General features: G+C 37.8%; 1 protein-coding gene across 2 annotated transcripts in view; it reads left to right on the top strand.

Moving 5' to 3' along the window:
- PAX3 (paired box 3) overlaps window positions 1-22,670 on the top strand; it is a 103,161-nt gene extending 80,491 nt beyond the window's left edge. For both annotated transcript variants that reach the window (XM_075338632.1, XM_075338631.1), the window contains exons 5-9: window positions 8,618-8,826; window positions 10,492-10,657; window positions 10,770-10,984; window positions 19,652-19,898; window positions 20,568-22,670. In XM_075338632.1, the coding sequence (XP_075194747.1) occupies window positions 8,618-8,826; window positions 10,492-10,657; window positions 10,770-10,984; window positions 19,652-19,898; window positions 20,568-20,602 (872 nt within the window). In that variant the 3' untranslated portion in view covers window positions 20,603-22,670. The remainder of the gene's footprint in view (window positions 1-8,617; window positions 8,827-10,491; window positions 10,658-10,769; window positions 10,985-19,651; window positions 19,899-20,567) is intronic.
- Window positions 22,671-23,044: the final 374 nt, after the last annotated feature.

The raw sequence follows: 23,044 nt of genomic DNA, 5'->3' as shown, positions 1-23,044 counted from the left end.
AAGCATGGGATCTCGCTGCTGTTTTAGCGCCATGTACAGGTGAAAGAGAATGATGATCCAGTTTCCATACTTCTTTAAGGTAAAATCCAGCTTTTGATAGAAATTTAAAATCATCAGTACATAAAATGTGATTTATAAGTGAAATAGCAGGTCCATGATGAATTGTAAGACCAACACCAGACGCGTTTCGAGCATAACGCTTAGACTTGATGAGTGAGCTCTTAGACTCACCAAGTCTAAGAGCATTACGCTCGAAAAGTGTCTGGTGTTGGTCTTACAATTCATCATGGACCTACTATTCACTTAGAAATTACATGTGATGTACTGATGATTTTAAAGAAAATGCTTATTAAAAGCTGGGTTTTACTTTAAAGAAGTATGGAAACTGGATCATCATTCTCTTTGACCTGTACATTGAGTTTGGTGCCCACTATTCAGCTACATGCATATATTACATTATCTACATTAATAAATTTACCATATAATAAACTGGGCAGTTTGATAAATAAAATGTCATGGGGTGTGAGGGGTGAACAGGAGACCGGGATTCCAAAACTGGCCCTCAGGCTAGGGGCCCTAGCTGTCCTTGATCGTAGAGATACTTCTAATGGTGAAGATGTCTGGGCAGCATTCCTTGCCCTGCTCCTGGACAGCCTTGATCTAATACCCACTCTAGTGGAGGGCCAGGACAAGAGTGTTTGAACATACAAATATGGACAAATGGGGGAATTCAAAACTCTGTCACACAGCTAGCATGCATGGAGATGTGAGACGATACCTGATAAGGAGGAAATAAAAAGCAGGGTAGAAATAACCAGACAAGAGGATTTCCACAGCACACCAAGCAGTAGGCAATAAATCACCAGCAACTGGAACATAACAGCACATAGACCAAATTAGCAAATGCTATAGTCGTCGTGGGATTACAGATTCCTCCATCTTAAAAAGGTGGGGAATAACTGTGATAGGTCTCTCACAACATGTGATCCAAATTGTAACCAGCAGGCTAGAAGAGCTTAACTCCTTTAGCCTGGTCACGAATGAGCACACAGCTGGTTGACAATTGAGCCTGCCTGTGCAACTCAAAAGCACCAGAGAAAGCATAGTGGGGAGTGTCAGAGTCTTCAGTGTGAACAGCTTCTGATGCCGCCATGACACTCAGCAAGTTTAGAGCCAAACACCATGTGACATAAATGATGAGATGCTGCCGTTGTCAGTGCACATTGAATCAAGTGTGTTCTGCTAACTACTACTCATATAAGGTGGTGGGTGACCCACTCCTGGACAGGGGCCCACCGGTGGATTCACCTGTCTCCCTGTGGGCCAGTCCGAGCCTGCTACTACACACCTGCTATTCAGAGGTTTGGAAAAGTTGTGAGACAACTTAACATAAGCTGTAATTTTAGCTATATTGGTTTTTGCGCATACAAAATTGAGAAATGGGAGACAAGAATTACTCACACCTTGATAGAAGTAGAAGACTCAAGGACTTACTGATGACTTCTTGTTTTATGGGATAAGAACCTGCTTGAGTTATACCACTGAACCTAAGCAATAAAATATTATATTGACTTTATCAGAAGGAATGAGAGAACTTCATAACCTGTAAATAATGTAGACTTTGTTCCCTTGCGGCAGGGTCCTCTCTCCTCCTGTCCCAGTCGGTGTCTTATATTGTTCAAGATGATTGTACTTGTTTTTATTATGTATACCCCTTTTCACACGTAATTAAATGGTGCTATAATAATAAATAATAATCTGAAATATGTCTACAGATAGGTTACATTCTTGGTGATATTTTCCAACCTACCAAAAGGTTGCATATTACATTATATGTTAAATAGTGTTGACGCGTAGTTCTTTGTAACCGTAAGACGTATTGTTATGTAGTGCATTTAATAGTTGGAGGATGCCCTACTACTTGCTAGACAGTGTTTGGGGGCAGCTGTACGTTTTGCTTTCTTAGTCAAGTAATTTCTTTTAACAAAATGTTAAGCACAGATGGGGCTGTGGCTGTCACTTCCCCATTATTGTCTGTGCAGCTGTTGGGCCTCAATTCACTGTTTTATGTATTCAGACAGTTACTTAGTGGAGAGTCTGTGAAAGCCTGGTCCAGCCTCTAATCGCCAAATAAAATGGCCATTTGTCTCCTCTTCCTATTGTTTTGTTTTGGTAACACATGTCACAAGCTCAATTACCCAGTTCATTAACAGCTCCCACTGGACATGATGATGGGGGAGTCTTGATAAGGTAGCTGGTTGGGCTATATACTGAATAATATACTCTTCCTACAACTGTAAACAAAAGTTTGGGGTGGACCTGAAATTTAATGAGCTAAAACTCTCACTTCATTATGTCCCCTCATCCATCCTGGTGGTGTGTACATTTTACAATTAGTCTAGCACTTGCAAAAAAAAACAACAAAAAAAAAAACCCCAAACAAAAAAGGCAAAAACAAACAACTAAAATAAAAAAAAATGAATAAAAAAAAGGAAAAAAATCTGCAGTGTTATGAAAAGGTTAAAATAAGATACGCATGGTAGTTTTCACTTACGAATTATATAAATCAGACGTCTTCTTTACCTGTAATTCATTTTACATGACAAGTTGAAGTACACGTGTTGAACCACGGCGTTTACTTGTTTTTATTTTTTTTCGGAAATGTAAACGAATTTGGTAATTTGTTCAAATTCTTTCAGGTTGGTGTTTAATTTAACTCCCGTCTTTTGACTTCTTAACTGGTGAAAAATATCTATAGCTCATTAAATTTATATATAACAATGCAGGATTTTCACAATTTCATGGTTTTTTGCAGTGAAATAATATTTTCACGGCTGACGATTTCCATGAAATTTGTCGCCACCGTGAAAAATAGACAGAACTATGGTTATTTGTGTGGACAGGATCAATGGAGCTTTCCTAGACACCCTGAGCACTGTGCTCAGTCACATAGTATGGAGCTTGCTGCAGACACTCGCAGCTCTGTTCTGCAGCCTTCAGTAACGTTAAGAAAATAAAATGAGCAGCAGAAATCATATCCACCAAAGGTGGAGATATCGTACAGTTAACCTCCATAAATATATTTGTTGTAAAATACAATTACATTTTTTTGCGATTAAAACATTATACATATTATTTTTTACAAGCAATTCACAATATTAAAAGTGACATAAAAATAATGTACAAATAAGCGTAAAAATGTAATTTATTTACTAACAATAATTTATATTACTTAAAAGAAAGAAAACATTAAGTTTATAAAGTTGGTTTACCTGTTTATAGTTCAACAAAAATTTAGTTACTGGGAATAGTTTCAGAATCACTTGTAAAGCGCCATGGAATAAATGGCGCTATAATAATAAATAATAATAATAATAATTATAATAATCAGACTTTAATTAGTCCACTGTAAAAATGAAAAGAATATAAATTTATATAGTATAAAATTTCTTAATTTCTTACAATTTTTTTAATACATAAGTACATGTACAATAAAAAAGATAATATACAGTATATATATTATTTTTTTTATTGTACATGTACTTATGTATTAAAAAAAATGTAATGAATTAAGAAATTGTATACTATATGTAAATACTCATTTACCTGAAAATGTAATTGGACAGGAAGTTGTGTTTTTTTTTTCATATTTAATATTATATCATTATGACCTTTTAATATAAAATATAGGTTAAAACTAGGAAGACAAATTACGGGCAGTGTAAATATTAAAATTTTCATCACATTTAATTTATGACTCAAAATTAGTAAATGTATGTATTCCAGAAATTATATACTTATATTATTAATGGGATTATATAACCATATGAATATCTATCAATTGGGAAGTAAAACATCATATTTTCTATTATTATAGGGAGGATAGTCTCCTTAACACATACAATGGTATATTCAAGAACTGGCATGTAAATATATTGTATAGCTCAATACATATTATATATAAATACACACACACATATATATAGATATATATATGTATATAATTTTTTTCTCTAAATATATATATTTATTTCAATATATATTTAAATTTCAATATTTATTAATATATATATTTAGCTAAATATGTGTGTATATATATATATATATATATATATATAGTGTATAGAAATTAATTTCACAATGCACTATGCGATCTTTTCTCTTGATGTTCATAGAAGGGGCTCATGATAAATGTAGATTTTTGTGGCGTACAGAGTGGGGTTACAACTCCAGGTGCTAAATGATCTAGAGTAGAGGGTCTTGGATTAACCCCTACTGTGAGCTCATTTCACACCCTCCTCTTCAGCCTCCCCCACTCCACCCAAAAAAAAAGAAACTTTCCTTCCTTCCCCCTTTTTGCAGTCCAGTTTTCTTTGTGTATGCTACTCCCTGCCAGGCAGGTGTCAGAGGCCTGAATGCTGGTATAGACTCTGTTAATGGATACCACAGATGGAGCGTGGAAATTGGTAGAAAAGGCCCCAGCCACAGGCCATTTCTCGGGGGCCCCAACAAAGACAAACCAAGTAAGTCAACAAAAAAATTCTAAAAGACCACAAAAGCTGGGTGTCATTTACTGAAGGCTGGCAAGAGGAGTTATGTCCTGTGTAACATAAGTTCTTGTATTCCTAATGTGACACTTCATCTCTAAACCTGGCTTCTGGTGTAACTCATTTTGATTTATATATATATGGGGCGGCATCACCATACTGCTGCTTTAGTACTGTACAATAAAATTGTTAAAAGTTCAACAAGTCTGGGTGACTGTGAGAACCTACCTCAACTGTACAGTAATGGCAGGAAAAATATCAGAACTGTCTCTAAAATACATTAGTATATTAATAGAACATATACCACGATGAACGATGGAAACTCAAGTTGACCTTCTTTTCATATAGTGGATTATTCAAAGAAGTAGAATGTATATAAAGGCTAATATGTAAAATATCTCGTAATGAAACGGAGCTATTATGATTATTACCATACAGTCATGAGCTGATTCCTCCTGGTCTTATATTTGGAATCACACACACACTTCAATTGTGCGCGGTTGTAAAGGCCTTCTAACTTCTTCGACTTAGTAAGGAATGTAGCTATTGTTGTTGCTATTTTTTTGTGGACTTATATAACCCAACCATTTTTCAGATCCTCCAGAATATTTTCCATGATATTTATTCTTTACACCATCATTTTCAAAGATTACATTTAGCCGGCTAGTTTCGTGGTGGTAGACATCTGTAACCTTTTTGAATCCTTGTGGCAAACAACGGGTAAAGTCGTGCTCTCAAGACTCTGGATTAGAAAAGGGATTTTGTTAACAATGAGATCAAGGGCAGAAAAGTTATCTAAAGCCAGCCTGGCTGGATTACAAAGTTCTGCCTTTTAAGAATAAGTGGCAGCATTGGCCTGGCTGTGAAGTTTAATTAAAAGAAGTTCCAGAATTAGAGACTGCTCTCATGTCCTATAACCCCTCCTGACCTAGGCTGTAGCCTCAGGAAATATTTGTGTGCACAGTACTGCAGCTCAGTGTCATAAGTCACTGGTCACATGAGTTTCTGTAATTGATTGTATCCCAAGTAGGACAAAAATGTAAGAGTTTTTATTTTTAGACAAAATCTCGGATTTATAAAAAGGATAACAGCTCTTCGAAACAACATGGTTTCGATTAACTTAAGCAACTATAATAGCTATAAAGTGTTAATGGTCACTTGGTATAATTGAGTGGTTTGGTATAATTATTTAAATATTACTTACGTTATTCAGTTAAAAGATACTTTAGAGTAAAATAAGTTATCACCTATCCACAGGACAGGTTATAATTTTTAGACTAGTTTGGTTCCAATGATTGGGATCTACACCAATTGCCAGAATGAATCATATTTAGCACCAGTAGAATGGTGCGGCAGTGTGCAAGTTAATTACTTTTCCATTTCTTCTCTGTGGGAATGCCAGAGAAAACCAAATAGAGAGCTTTGGCAGTCCCATAGAAAATTAATGGGATGGTTGTAAAGCATCTGCACTGTTGATCCATTTTTGGGAGGATAAAAGTTTCCACTTTTGGCAATTGGTGTGGGTCCCAGTGGTTGGACTTTATTGATCAAGAAGTTATCACCTATCTTGTGGCTTGGTGATAATTACTTCCATTCAGAATACATATTTAAGGTAGCCATATACATGAGACTTATGTCAGCTGGAATGACCAAACATCTGTCATGTAGGACATGTTTGGTTGGCATTCATTTGGCCTATAGGAAGAGAGAAGAAGTGGATTAAGCACGGTAAATTTCAACAAGCCCAATCCTTTTTTTCTTGAAAGATTAGCCAGTACCAGAGGCCTTCAGCTTACAACCATCTTCACAATAGGAACACATGAATGCTCATTTGATGAGCAAAAGTGTAACAATGTTTTGAACTTTTGACTTTCAGGCTCCATATCTCACCATGCACTACAGCTTCGAACATGAGACTACCTTCACTTCATAGACAATTATCTTGGCTATCTCAGGCATAAATTTGACTTGAAACTATTTAGCATATAATTAGTTATGTATTCTTGGCATGTCACTGCATTGTTACTGTTTTGCTACTAAAAACCTAAATTTAAATTTTTATTGTTTTGTGGATTCACCTTTGGCTTTTAACACTGCCTGAATCCTCCGGGCATGCTCTCAATCAGATTCAAGCATGTCAAAATCTGATCCCGGGTCTCTTCTACACATTCCCAATGTTGGTGCATACTGGTTGACTCACTTGGGTATGTTTACAGCTTTTTCTTCAGCTCTACCCACAAGTTTTCAATTTAGTTGAGGTCTGGGGACCTGTGGTCAATACAGCACCTCTGCTTCAATGTCATTGAACCATTTCTTCACCTATCTCAATGTATGTTTCAGGTCGTTCTATTACTGGAACACTATGACGTCCTTTTCATATCGATAGAACTCAAGTGTACAAAGAAATTTGTTTTGCAGGATACCCACATATAACTCAGCAATGAGACCACCATTGATCCTGGTGAAGTATCCTTTTGTTGTGAAGCAACCCCATATCATCGGACTTCCTCCACCAAACTTGATGGTTCTTTTAAGTTTTCGCTCCTTTAGCCCTTTTTTCCCTTGTTACTTCCAGACACATTTGTACCCATCAAAACCTAATCTATTGACTTTCCTCTCATTTCCAAATCACCCATTCCCAATCTTCTACTGTACACTTTTCGTACTTCTTTAGAAACTCAAGCCAATGCTTCTTATGACAATACTGAAGTTGAGGCTTCTTCACCTTTTTTAGGCCACCATTCCAAACTAGTGTCTGCATGGACGTCTGTGATCTCTCTATTATGAAGCATAAAAGCTGACTCCAGTGCCGTGTTTGTCGCACCAGAACTGATAGACCTTCTGATGAGCTGACTTATTGACTTGGATATTTTGTTTGGATGTCCACCTCTTGGCTTTTGAATGCATGGATGGACTGTAATTCGTATTCTTCCAACTGTCATGGCACTTACATGATGCAGATGGCAATTTTCTTGGCCAAGAGACCGCTATTGATGAGTTAGATAATGCTGATTCTCTTTTCTTCATGGCTGCTCCTCAATTCAAACCAGTGACCTTTCCCTTGTGAATGAGCCTAATAACACACTGAGCTATTATTAGGGAATGTGAGAACAGGTTGTAATTTGTAGTATACAGGAAGAAAAAGATTTTTCCATCACCAAAAGCAAAACAGTAACAATGTAGTGACATGACAAGATTTTGCATAATTAATCATACGCTAAATAATTGCAAGTCAATTTATGTATGGCCTAGCCAAGAAGATTGTCTATAAAATGATCATAGTTTCTAGTTTGAAGCTGTAGTGGATGGTGAGATATAAAGCTTGAAAGTCAAAAGTTCAAAACATTGTTACCCTTTTGCTTGTCAGTGTAAGTGTGAATGGGTATTATAAGGGATCAATAGGAGGAATAATTGTCATCCTACAACTATTAAAACAGTATGGTCAAGTTTACCATCATGTAAGTCAGTTATGTATATTTTGTTGACATATCTTTCATATATCATCTTACTTCTAATACAATGAGTAGAATAGCAAAGACCTCTGCTTGGGACTAGCAATGATGTAGTACATACCATAAGGGTTTTGGTAAAATTGAATGATAAATATCAGCTTAGTGGATTGAAGAATAACCTCTGGCCAAATTTTCTCCCTGGTGCCTATTTTAAAGTACAAAGCCAGATACTATGATGTTATATTTTCTCCGCTGGGTTTTGCTACAAAGTTCCTATTTGTTTTGTATGACTGTAACATAGGCATAGCCAAGTTTTAGTTTAAAAGTCACTGTTTTCTTTCCCATGGTCTAGAACAAGTTTGATAGACGCTTGATCTCTGTCATACAACAGATTGCCACAGGAGACCCTCCTCGACGTCCTCAGTTGGCTTTGATTGAGAAACGACTTTCTGTCCAAAAAATAGTTAACCACTAAATCATGAGCAATATGCTTCAAATTATTTTAGCCACTATATAGTTAGTGAATTTGCACTGTCACTTTTTGCTAAATTTTGTAGCGTTTGATCACTTTGGCACTAATTACTGAAGGCTTTGACCTTTCTGATCTTTTTCTTTCAGCTCCTTCATCCCCTCAGTCTGAAGAAGGTTCTGACATTGACTCTGAACCAGACCTCCCCTTGAAGAGGAAGCAGCGTAGAAGCAGGACCACATTCACAGCTGAACAGCTGGAGGAACTGGAGAGAGCATTCGAGAGGACTCATTACCCAGATATTTACACTCGGGAAGAACTTGCTCAAAGAGCCAAGCTAACGGAGGCCCGAGTACAGGTAATGCTCACACATCTGCCTATTCAAGAGCAACTGTTACTGGATCAGTATATTATGGAGATGACTTAGTCATGTTTATGGTCCCTGTAGTAATAGTTATCAGTCATTTTCGCCAGAATGGTTCCTTTTCTTGTACTATGAGATACAGTAAAAAAAAAAAAACAAATCTGTGAGTAATAGAAGAAGTGTGAATTATACAGACACTCCAAATTTCCTTCTGCAGATGCTTGTCCTGTTCCACAACAAGTCCAAATTACAAGTACATTTGTTCCCATGTTTTCACTTATAGAAGGATGGTAAAACAATAAAAGGCAAAAAAGGGGATTAAAACTCATCATGTTAACACAAGTAATAAATGTTGTTGTGTTTCCAAGAGCATTTATTTTCACAAGTCGATGACCCTTACCAGGCAAATGCAGGAGGCTTTTTCCAGCTGTTATAATGTGTCTTTAACCCTCTGACTTCACAACATTCCTTATGGCTTCCTCAGATCCCGAGAGACTCATAACCTGTCACACTATTACCATGATCTACAGTCTAACAAATTCCCCTGAACATCTAACATATGGGTCTTGAAATGAGCACAGCATGAAGCGGCATATCACTGTCAGTCAGGACCTCTTTGCTGCTGGAGAGGTGCACGGTGCATCGTATTACAGTGGCAATGAAGGAGTTAATTTACCATGGAGGTTTTCTGATTCCTTGTGGGCGCTTTTTATTAAAGGGACAATGCTGTCTCCCGAGACCAGTAAAACTGGCTGGTTTTTATTTTATAGACCTACAACATTGCTAAAACGTGAAACTGTTTTACTGAACTGACTGATATTTGCACATTGGCTGATAATCGCATGGCATGTGGTGTCAAGAACGAATATGGTTGTTTTTTTAATAGAAAACATCCTATTTGTCAAGACATAAAGAAAGTTTCTTTTAGAGAAAAAAATTCATACTGTATTTCTAATGTAATTGTTATATAGAAAATTCCGTCTTAATAACTATAGATCTAGATGTTCTGGACGCATACGAAACATAAATCACAAAAATCAACAAAACTACATCTAATAAAATAAATTGGAAAGTGCTATTACATAGATGAAGGCTATAACCCCAACCACAATACATCAAGCTCTCCAAAAGACTCTTATCTACATACATTCTGTCATTGCTATTGAAGAAGTCCCAGAAGACACTCGTAGACATGAGATAATGACGTAATCCCAGAGGTTTCCATTCGTCTATTACAAAGTTGTATTGCCTTGTTAAATGGAAGAACAAATGACATTACTTCTTGACTTGCAAGGGAGTAATAAACAAATCAGACATAAAATATGCTTCCATTCATTCCTACATTATGTCTTTTCCCAGACCATAAATCTCCATAAGGTGTCAACAATCATATTGATGGATCTTCCCTGGTGGATACTGTGCATTATTTTGTATCACATCAGTATCAGCCGTTGGAATTTGTGGCTTCACCATGACTCTTATCTTCTGCTATGGCCACTGAAATTGACAACTTGGTGTCCAACTGATTATGTTCGCTCTATATGAATTGATATACAGAGTGTTGTTTCCATCTGCCGCCTCTGATTAAAGGAGACTGCACATAAATAGGATTGAACATTTACTTATTCTCTATAATCTTGATAAATATTTCTGTTATAGGTGTGGTTTAGTAATCGCCGTGCCAGGTGGAGAAAGCAAGCAGGAGCTAATCAGCTAATGGCCTTTAATCACCTGATTCCAGGGGCTTTTCCACCTGCTGGTATGCCAGCTCTGCCAACCTACCAGTTATCAGAGACTTCCTACCAACCTACATCCATACCACAAGGTAAATCCGCATAGATTCAGTAATAAAAAAACCGATGTGACTCCTTATGTTACATATTGAAGCTACAGATTTCTATTTGTAACTTATAATGAATATTCGCTCTTTGTTGCAGCTGTGTCTGATCCAAGCAGCACGGTTCACAGACCCCAACCTCTCCCTCCGAGCAGTGTTCACCAAAGCAGCCTTCCTTCCAATCCTGAGAACAGCTCGGCCTACTGCCTGCCCAGCGGCCGGCATGGATTTTCCAGTTACACAGACAGCTTTGTACCCCCATCTGGGCCTTCCAATTCCATGAACCCCACCATTGGCAATGGCCTTTCACCTCAGGTCAGTGGAGTGTTTTCATTCCTTTAACTGAGAGCCAGAACCGAACAGGCTGGGCACCTGAGGCAAAAAGGGAAGAAATTGCCAAATTCGAACCATAAAGCGTTCTTTATATGAGCCACATGATTCTGTTTTGCAAATTTCCTTCCTTTTTTTCCTCCTCCACCCCCGCACTGGCTACTTCAAAAGCTGTGGCTGGTAGGCTGTCTTTCAAGTGTTTTTCTTCCTTCAAAATAATATAGACCTTTCTGGAGTTAAAAATGACAGTGGCCACAAGGCAAAGAGTCTGAGGGGAACTCCACAACAAAGATCACAATGTCTTACACGGCACGCATCACGAGCAAGAGCTAAGCGTTATTTACTCTAAAGATGTTCCAGATCTTCTGCTCCTCTCTGACCAGTGTGTATGCGTGACAAAATTATCCCTGAGTATACGAGTCCTAAGATCTGCTGAGAATATTCTAAATATGTTTTTTTATGGACTATTAGCATAAATAAAGGGGTTCATAGACTTCTAAATCAGATGAAAAAAATAGAGCAAAATCCAGTGTTATGATCTCTTAGTGCTTCGGAATTTTGAGAAAATAGTATATTGATATCAATATAATATTATGTGAATATTATTGGCTTTTTTTAAAATTATTTTCCATGTGTGCTTCTAGGTTTCAGGGATCCTTTAAAAAAAATAAAAAAAAAATACATAAAAATAAAAAATCCCAGCATCAGTAAATTAAAAGAATGTTGGCACCAAGGGAATATATATGATTCTCAAAGCAATAATTATACTGTTAATTTTCATTCAGAAGAGTTTTGGTGTTCTACTTGGGAATTCCAGTAAAATAAATTGACTTGGTAATTGAGTGTCAAAAGGTTGGTTGAATTTACTACGGTCCACAGCTGCCTGAGGTTGGCTTGACATTGTTAATGTGTGTCTAAACACAGGGATTTTTATTATATCAGAGGGACTAATATTCAGGTGTCTAATAGTTTCTCTGAACGGCATGCAATCTATAATTAAAATCAGGCCTCTTTGTCGGGCTAAGTGGGGGCAGTTTCACAGCTATGAATCCTCCCCAAACACATCTTCCTCTCGGCACTGAGAGGAAACAGAAGGATATTGAGAATGACATAAATGAAAAGTGAAAAGACAATTATACCCAATTACACACTCATCAGCCTGGCTCTAGCACTGAGAGGGCATCTTAATAGGCAGAAAATGAGATTTTAATGGCACAAAGGGGAGCAAAAATAACGACTTGCGTCTCTTCCCTCTCCTCTACGTGAGGTTAGAATCTTGAGACGGTTATAGCTACTCTCTGCTAGACAGTGATAAATCTGTGAAAATATAAAGTTCAAAGACTCCAGAGTTAAAAAGGGTGCACAGTCAAATGCGATGGAATAAACATTACTGCCTATGGGCAAAAAACTCATAAAACCTCCCTTTTCTAACAGTAAGTGTAATTAACTTTCACAGCTTTCTTTCTACTGCATATTAGCAGGAAGCCCAAACTTTTCTGGCTTTTAACACACAGTAGGAGTGAATGACTTTAAAATCAAATAATCATCTTTTCTTAATGTTACGGTATCACATATAAGAAGGCAGCCGAGACCAGAAATTACTTTCTTAATTAATTGGACCAGAAATGTCTTCTACACACAGAGACAAGGCTTTTTTCATCTAAGTATAACACATTGATTTACATTTGGAGCCCAAAAGACTACAAAACGGACAAGGCTATGGAAATTATAACCAAATGTATGCGAAAAAAAAGCTATAGAAAACTATACAGGCCCTTTGGAAGTTGAGGCCTCTATGGAACCCTCAAGTATCTCTGCTCCATAATTCAGATTTTTGTTTTTTTTTCCTTGCGTAGTTTGAAAATTGTAAATGTCCACCCAGAGACTTGAATTTTTAGACTGAATTCCAAAACCGGGAAGCAGATAGGACAATTAATGTTATTTAATGATTTCCAATAGTGTTTGATGTGTAGATACTGAGAAAGCTCATATTTTCATGATGAAATAAAACCACCTGCAGAGGTCATTAAAGTGATGTAGAGTTCCCTCTGGTTTCCTCATCAGCATCTGGGAAACAGAGTATACCGAGAAGTCTGGTCCAAGTGTATGATTATGATCCTCTACTACGAAAAGAGAAACAGATAGGGTGTCAGCTATCATTGGGTTTGTTTTCATTTCCAGTCAACATCTACATTTGGTTTTATATCAGAATCTTCAATTTAGCGCCATGTACTACTGGATATGGAAAGAGGACAGCTGCTATGATTTTTTTATTGGTATATATTGAAGATGTTTGTAGATTAAGTTTGTTATATTTTTGTGCATTTTAATAATTCATTTAATAATCTAATGCTGAGTATAGACATTGAGTTCGGTAACCGTTGATCGTTGATGGCCTGTTTAGATAAGCCGACCAGAGTTATATTTGCACACAATTAACACATAGAGCAATATTGTTCTCAGCAGCTCACATCCTGTTTACACAGTAAAATGTGCTGTAGAGAACAATAATTTTCAAGTCTGCTAAAAATCATTGCACTCCACAAATAACCCTTTGGCTCACTCTTAGGGATGACTGTTAGCCTGCTTAGGCGGCCTGCTTAGTCGGAAATGAGCACTATTTGGAATACTCAGTCCCCATTAGTGCCCCATATAAAATCAACATACATGAATTGACAGACTTGACATCTTACCTGCTTATAATTAAAGGGAAACTCATTTTCTCAATGAAACTATTCATTAGGTTTTACCAATTCTGCAGTGAATTTTCTCTGCTAGAGTTGAGCTTGCTCGTCAGCACCAAAATCATATTGGTCAGCAGTAGAGATGAGCAGACCCAAAGAAGTTCAGTTTGGCAGGTGCAGCCAGACTTTTAAAAAAGTTCAGTTTTGGTCTCGGGATTAACCTGAATCCCAATGGAAGTCACTAATTGTGCAGTTCACATGTAGCCTGCCATAAAAAAATCACTTCCGGGGGCGGATAGGTAGGGTTTTTCCATTTTTTTTTTGCTTGGTGCACATTACATCTGATCATGATGTTGTTACCCCCAGTGTGAGCCATTCAAACACTGCAAGCGGCTCTCACTGGGCTGAGTACCGAGCGTACCCGAGCACAGCAAAGCTCGCGAGACTGATTTGCATACGTAAAGCATCTGATATCCAAACTCAAACTCTGTTTATTTTTTTATAGTCTATGTTCGGTACCAACACCGAACACCAATCCTTGGTTCGCTCATCTCTAGTCAGCGGCTTATAAGCCTGACCCCACACCGTAGGTAACCACTTTGGATATCTTTCTTCTGTGCTATATACTGTATGTGTTGCAAACATTTATCCAGATGTGCTCCGAGCATTTCTACCCATGCATTCAGCAGAGAAATATAGTCAACAATCTTCAGTGATGGTGCAAAGAAATTAGTTGTTCAACTTTTATAGTGCAGTTTGGGGTGAGCAGATGATGGGCCTGGCAGAAAACACATTCCAGTAGCGGTCGTTTTTAGCATTAGCAAGAGTCACATGAGCACAGGAATAAATTATTACTGGCTATATAATTATTTCCATGTATTTTTATTTGAAACATAAAATATTCCAGAATAATTTAGAATATTTGTAGCATTATTATCTATAGAACACTGATATGATGCAACATCCTAAAAAAATCAGAAAACTAAACAGAAAAGGCCAAAAATAACAATAATCTACTAAAATTCTTATTAAATATGTATTTATTACTATGGTTTTCATTAAATATAAGATCTCTTTATAAAACAGCAAAAAAATCTTCTGAATCCTGTACCGGAAAGCAGTTTGCTAAATCAATATCATTATAAGAGTCAGTCAGTTAATGAAATGCATAAATTTCCATTATAGCATCACATGGTCCGGAGCAGGGGTCCATAACCTTTGTCTGGCATCGCTCTGTAAGGGCATGCTTCTCCTTTCCTGTTTTGTCTGTTCCTCTATGGTCCAATATATAAAGTTAATGATTTTTTGTGGCCGGTTGACACTTAGTTTAGATGATTTGCACAGAAAATGAGCCCTCCACCTCTTGATATGTATAACATAAACTATTCTAGAGGACGCACAAGTGTGTCACAAAGAGCTTGAACCAGCCGAGAAAACAGTGAGAATTTAATTATTGTATCCTAATGGCTTGTGAAAGGGGTTACCTACACTTGTTTAAAAAAATAAATAAATAATGGCACAAAATGCCGAAAAATGAGGAAGAAGAGAACCATGTAAAAATGTCATGTATGGAAAATCCATTCAAGATTATTTCTGGGACCTCTTTGCTCCTATTATTTAGACCCTCTCAGACCCTTAACCTCAAATAAGTTGTCTAAGCAAATGTTATTGATGATCTTTCCTTTGGATAGGACGTAAATATCAGATCATTGTGGGTCCAACACCCACCACTACCAGCGATCACCTGTTGTTCGATCCAGTGGTGGCTAGAGCTAACCAATGAATGGAGCTAAACAGCACAGATCTATCACTGGCGGACACAGACAGAAAAGGGCCCCTGTGCAAAAACAGTAAATGGGCCATTTATAGTCCAATAGCTCATATAATGCACAATTCACAGGTTGCACCAATGATATGTCTGCCACTAAGCTCTATTCAATGTGTAGAGTGATGCGACTACAGCATCTGTTCAAGAAAATATCTGATTTGCAGTACCTGGGCACCAGCTAATAGAACTTCATAATTAGGGTGCTGGATTTCAGATCACACTGATCTGATATTGATAACCTATTCTAAGGATATTTTCGTAAAGGTTGATATAGCCCTGTAAAGCCTGCTTTACATGTTGCAATTTCGCATACGATATCGTATGCGATTTGCAACGCCCCCATCGTATGTGTGGCACGTTCAATTTGTTGAACGTGCCGCACAAACGATTAACCCCCATCACACGTACTTACCCGTCCATACGACCTGGATGTGGGCAACGAACGTCCACTTCCTGGAGTGGGAGGGACGTTCGGCGTCACATCGACGTCACGTGGCAGCCGGCCAATAGAAGCGGAGGGGCGGAGATGAGTGGGACGTAAACATCCCGCCCACCTCTTTCCTTCCGCATAGCCGGCTGGAGCCGCGGGAGGCAGGTAAGATCTGTTCAATGTTCCCGGGGTGTCACACACTACGATGTGTGCTGCCTCGGGAACATTAAACAACCTCATGTTCAATTCATGAGGAATGAACGACGTGCATGCGATGAACGGATTTTCGTTCAATCGCAATCGCACGTACCTGTCACACACTGCAATGTAACTTACAATGCCGGATGTGCGTCACTTACGACGTGACCCCGCCGACACATTGTAAGATACATTGCAGCGTGTAAAGCAGGCTTTAGACCCCGTTTATTTCATAGCATAATTATGGTATGTCTACTTGCTTGAAATGTGAATGATTGTGAATTTTACAAAAAAAAATTATTCTTCAGAATATGGATTCTTTCAATTCTTCCATTCAAATTAAGGAAAAAAATGGCACACAGTTGTGTATGCTATATTGTGTGAACTGTAGAGAATTGGAAAAAGGTTAAAAGAAAATTACTTCACTGCTCACCTGTTCCTACAACCTGACATCCATTTCTCTGTACCTCACCTTTCCAATTTCCTCCATTGCCTTCAACCTCTTTGGCCTTCTTCACTTATTCTGGGGCTTAATACACCACAACGTTATGACCAGTGTTGCCCGAGGTCTAGCCTGTAGCCTCAGGGAGCTCCATGATGTATGCCATGACGGTACGGTGCACAAGGATGTCAAAGGCCTAGTTGGCACTGGAAACCCCAGCATAGATTTAAGCAGGCCAAAAAGGAGGCAAACAATAGGGAAAAGAGAAAAGAAGAGGTGCAAAGGACCTAATGGTTCAGATGGCTGCGGGACAGATGAGTAATCATTTTTTCATAATATATATATATATATATATATATATATAAAATCTACACTTCTTATGGAACCTCAGGGCTTCATAATGAACTTTCAATTTGCATCAAATTTACCTGTTAGATTTGAGTAATTTGCCAAATTGAAATCTGCCAAGATTTCATCATCTCATCTAACTGCAGCTGCATTAGCTGTTCAGCTTGGGAAATCCCGTAGAGGTGTAGGGTAGATTAAATACACATGATGGAGATGTCCTTATAAAAGTTAGAAAGGTAGAATCTGCCATCACTTGATTCATGCCCGTGTGAACATGACTAAGGAATTCACAGCCATTCTGCGCAGCGGGAATAGCACAGAGCAGGTGGCACCATTTTTCATAGAACCGGGCCTGCATCTGTTTCCCATCACAATAGAGCAGGGCTCTGGACATCTTCAGGACAACGTGTCCGGCTTCCTGTGGAGAAAGCTTCTGTAAATTACACGCTACACATGTGTGAGGGTCAAACATGGATAAAAAGCATAAAACTAATGTTAACCCCTCTCATTCTGGATTGTACAAAAGACAGAAAAGGTAGAAATAATGCAATGTGCATGGGAAAGAATGGGGACAGAGAACTGATCACTTACACCCACAGGTCACACACAGAAGATTTGGGGTCCAATTTATTAAGATTGACATTTTGTTCATAAGTCTTAACAAATGTACTTACGGAGTAAGAAGTGCCAAATTCATTAAGAGGCATATGAATTAGAAATATTTGTCCATTCCGGAACTGGATCACTTTTCTGCCACAAATGGTATAAATTTGGGATGAATTACATCCCAGCCAGTGTCTGCAGTCTTTGGCGAAACTGGCAAGGACTTGTGTGAAAACATCAAAAGTTACAACATATTTGTGCAATTCCCAATTAGGCAAACGTTTTACGACATTAGAATTAATTTTTTACTCCAGAGAACTTGTGAAACCCTCTTGATGAATGGAGTGCTTAGCCTTTTTAGTCCTAAGCCAACATTCATAAAACAGAGTAAAGCAAGTCTCAAACTAATCAGTGACATAGTTGTAACATCAGACCCCTATTGACATATTGGGATATGTTTTAAAAATGTCTTCCAACAAAAGAATCTTATTTTTTGGTCATAGTAGAATACTTAATGTATTTGCATACTTGACATTTTTAAAGAATTGTTGGGTTCTTACATCTAATCTTTTATAAGAGAAATGGATTCTACAGATTATTGGTAAAATTAATATGAGATTAATATTCTTAGAACGTGGTGACTGAAGCAATGTCACCTTAATGTCTATCCTGTAAAACATTGTTACTTGGCATATTTTTCTGAATTGTTGCTTTTAGATTGTAGATCTGGAAATAATGTCAAATGTTCCGAAAAGCTCCTATGAGTTGGGTTGAACTTTACAGCATAATCTAAGTGAAGCATTTTAGTGCGGATTTACCATTAGATGCCATTTTTAACTGTTTGGTTTCCATGTGGTTCTGCTTTATGGGACCATTGTTGAGATGTGTTGGCCTATTATATGGTTTGCAATGGGATCCTTATTACATTATACATGTCTTTAGGAAAATATATTCACTATTAACTCAGTTACGGATGCTGGCAATTTTGAGCAAGGCTGATAGCTTTCAAGTGTGTGAGAGATTTTTCTCTGAGGTCTGCTTCTGCAAACACTGCTGCCCGACTCCTTACTGTGGAAACGAGAGCTTCTCTGGAACCGGAAACAAAACCATACTCGCTAGTTTAGCAAAAAGGATTAGACCGAGGTGACTGTGCCCTTCCCTTATTTCTGTGTTTAGGTGAAAAGGTCAAGAAAAAAAATACAGGGGTCCTTGAGCCTCGGGCTACTTCCCTTTTTTAGCTTTCAAACAGACATGAGCAGGAAAATCAAATTATTGGGATGCTAATTCAGTGCAGGTAGATTCTTGGTGCAATAGAGTTCATTGCAAGAGGAATATGTTTTTGTGAATTCCTCTGGGTTCATTATGCATGCCTTCATTTCTTCCACGTTTTCTTGCACGTAAGATTTATTGATCCACCAGCAGCGCTTTTTGCCTTAGATAACATAGGGCACAATATATGATTTGGATGGGCAGTGGACTTTATACTGTCGGATCAGAATGTTAAACCAAGAACCTCATGTTCAGGTATATAAATTTTTGCCTAGCGGCATTAGATCAAAGTATAATTTGTGGATGTGCGATTTCATATCTTTTTCTACAGCTAGTGCATGTGATTTGGGTATTCACACCATTTTCTTTAGACTGGTTAAAGCAATACCACTGACTCCCAGTTACCCAACACCCATGCCAAGCTGCACTACCATTACAAATGGCATATGGTCACAAGGACATGCGAGTGGGATTAATAAAGTGTTTATAAACGTTTGTTTAGCCAACAGCTATTTCTCACGGTCCTCAATAAAACGTGCAAATCCCGTTAGCCAACCTTTGGCAATGTCTTATCTTCCCATTGATATTAGGGGAAAGTTGAGAAGTCCCCTATCCTTAAAAATAAGCCCCAACAGTGGGTTCAGCTGATTTGTCTCTAATGTATATGTGGACTCTTACAATATCATTGGTGGTAAGAACAAATATAAGAATTTTTGTATGATTATTGTAGTATATCTGTATTGGATATTACATATCCTAGTTCCTTTACATTATGCACTGTGTGTTTATATACATATATAATATCATGTGGAGAAGTAAAGAATACTAAAAAGGCTTTTTTTCCCCACAGGTAATGGGTCTCCTTACTAATCATGGAGGTGTACCTCACCAACCTCAGACTGATTATGCCTTATCGCCGTTAACTGGAGGTCTTGAGCCAAGCACTGCTGTGTCAGCAAGCTGCAGCCAGAGACTAGAGCATATGAAGACATTGGATAGTCTATCAACATCTCAGTCATACTGCCCGCCAACCTATAGCACATCAGGATACAGCATGGAGCCTGTAACGGGATATCAATACAGCCAGTATGGACAGAGTAAGTATACTTCATAAGTCAGCAATCTGTGCCATATAGTCATTCCTTCACTCCATAAATACTCAGAAGCAGGAAGTCTTTAGCAATCTTCAGCATCAAATATGGAAGGTCACAGATTACCTCCTAAGATTGAAGTATATTTTAACTGTTTCCATGCATGCAGGGGACCCGATCCCTTGCAACGAGCTGACGTTTTCCTATCAGATAAAGCACAAAACAAGAAACATTGTGGCTTCCAACAGAAGGTTGATGACTTTCCCTTTCTCACTGAGTCTCTTTTGTCTCCGGTGCCCGTTGATTGTTCTCTGAAAAACATCTGTTGCATAATTATTTGCTTAAGTGATGTCAAAGACATCTTGAGGTGATTACGTGCCGAGACATGAGACCTGACCGCCATTAGGTAAAACAGAAGGTTTTGCCCGACATGCAGTAACCACGGGCATGCCCCTTATTAAGAACACATGTCTTTAATCAAGTCAGTTCAAGAGTCATTAAAGTATATGATCACATATTCTGAAGAGTTTGTCAAACTTGTCCTGGGAATAAAAATATTAGCCCTATTCTTTGATATCCCAGTATTACATGTGACAGTGTCAACCTATGGTTCAGGCTGGCTCTTTAAGTGAATTGGTCTTAAGTCTTCTAAACATCTCTCTCTATTTCCTACAGGTGCCTTTCATTATCTGAAGCCAGATATTGCATAGAGTGACTGTCTATCTGATGGTGTTAGAACCGGATGTTTGGTCAAGATGGATATTCTCATCAATTAGCAGCACCAACTGGGGCTTGACTGCAAGGACAATAAATAGATGATAAAGACTTCTTTTATGCAGTGAAGTGGATAATGAAAGATATTATACTTCAGCTGGATGTTTAGGACAAAATTGTACATCCTACCGTTCCCCTGGAATGACTTATCTGAAAACGGGGCAATTGTTCCAAGCATGGAAGCCACAAGTGTATGACTCAACTGAGTTCCGCTTTGGAAGTGAAAGCTTTTCCCAGGTTCTACAAGAGAATAAAAGAAGAATATTTTATTATTTTTGGACCCTGGTTAGTAACAAACGATGAGACAACTGTTAGCGAGAAGCCTTTTTATGTCGGACCAAGCCTCATGGCACAGAGCAGGGAATATAGAGGATTTTGTGCCTCTTGGGGTTGGTCATGGTGATTTGACTGTATAGATAACATTCCATACTACAAATACAAGCTTGATCATCCACTTGTTATTTAGGGTTGACGTAAATATTCAAACAATGCCGAATGTTTATTAAGACTTTACTAGGATTAACACCCAGCATTTAAGAACTGGCAAATACATTTGGCGTGAGAAATAAATAACAGAGAGGTGAACGCCCAGCGCCAAATTCTGACTGAAAGACATTGATTTCATGGCTGTCAATCAACGTGCAATAACATACCTCACTTCAACATCCCTTTCATGTCTTACAAATACAATGGGATTGTATTTTTCTCTAAGTTTATTCATATTCAAGATAAAAAAATTGTTTAAAAGAACAGAGAGTCCTCAGTGGTTGATACCTTTTAATGGCTAACTGAAAAGATGGTAATAATTATCTCTACTGGCTAACACGGTACAAAGATATATTTTACTTGTTTCATATTCAAGGACATTTCTGGAGCTAGATTTGACATTTTCTACAAGAAAGCCACTCTTTCTATTTTATAATACAGTAAGAAGGCATTCCACCATTACGTCCGTTGTATGTTTCTATAAGAGTATGCCGCCTGTGGACTCTTTCTTTTTAAATGTTTGATTTGGAAATCCGTCATGTCTTTGGCAGAATTTCTTAGGCAAGGAATGATGGTGCTTAGTAACTGATCATTATTTTACCATCCATAGGGGGGAGGCTTTTGCCTGCTTTAAATTATTTTGATTGGTTTAAATAATTATATAACATGGTAGCACCAAGTCAGGCTGGAAGCTCCTGATAAATCTGATCATTTGGTTAATTAGAAACTTAGCTGAACATTTTCTCTTTTAAACCCTGCAGATTAAGGATTACAATTTAATTTAATTTTAAATAATCTACCTTTAAAATAGAGGAGAAAACCATCTGAGACCTGAACTATCTTTCCTATAATTTGGGCAATCTGTTATACCTAGTGCAGAAAATGAGAGGAGGTACATGACAAAGGAATTAAAAAAAACACCAAAGAAAGAATTCTTGAGTCATGAAATTCCCCTGTGGTAGGCACATCGCAGTCTATCAGTCTTTGCCTTTGGAGTGTTCCTTTAAGGAACTGCATTTGCATTACGCCAGACTTTCCTATATAAATTACATATCGCCAATCTGAGAGGCAACAAGAGCCTCTTCTAAAATTCAAGAGATTGCTGCATTAATCCGGAATTGGTCATTAATTTGTATAGAACAGGTCCACATTTGGAAAAAAAACATGGAAGTGTCTACAAACTGCTTTCGTTGCTTAATCGGAAGGCAAAAAAAGGGGTACTCGATTGTCTTATATTGAAAATGTACAAAAAAAATGATGTTAGGTGGTTGAAATTTTACAATCTTATTTATTTCTTCGCTTTCTTGACAAGTGAAGCGAGGTAGAGCACAAAATACATTCCTTTAAGAATGATGGGTAATTCGTTAGGGATCTAGTTAGGTTAGTGATGAGATCACGCTTTCGTCTTAGAGGTGATGGAAGAAGTTAAATTTTATCTGTGTGCAGTCGGAATTTCCGGCAACAGATGCTGCAATATGTTTCATGTAATAAAGTGCAGTAAATATTTACTATTTATAATAAAACCATTATAAATACATAAGACACAAAGTTGTTTTCTTAATGGCTGTGTGTGGCGATGTCTAGATGTATGGATGTATATGGAATAAATCATGTTTCCAGGTAACCCAACTTTCCAATAATACCTGTATTATTATTTCCACAACTAGAGAGGAGCAAACCTGAGGTTCAATTTTCGAACCGAACACCAACTTAAAAAAATCAAGGTTCGAGTTCAGTATTCGGATGCTTTACATGCAAACTTAACTTGCGCGAGCATCTCTGTGCTCAGGTAAGCTTGGTGCTCAGCCCTGTGCGAGTCGTTTGCAGTGTGTGAACAGCTCGTACTGGGGGTGATCACATGTAGTGTGGAACAAAAAAAAAAATTGAAAAAG

Source organism: Anomaloglossus baeobatrachus, chromosome 3 (assembly GCF_048569485.1).
Source record: "Anomaloglossus baeobatrachus isolate aAnoBae1 chromosome 3, aAnoBae1.hap1, whole genome shotgun sequence".
NCBI classification, from domain to species: Eukaryota; Metazoa; Chordata; class Amphibia; order Anura; family Aromobatidae; genus Anomaloglossus; species Anomaloglossus baeobatrachus.
The sequence above is the reverse complement of the archived record's forward strand: the minus strand, read 5'-3'. Positions and strand labels throughout refer to the sequence as shown.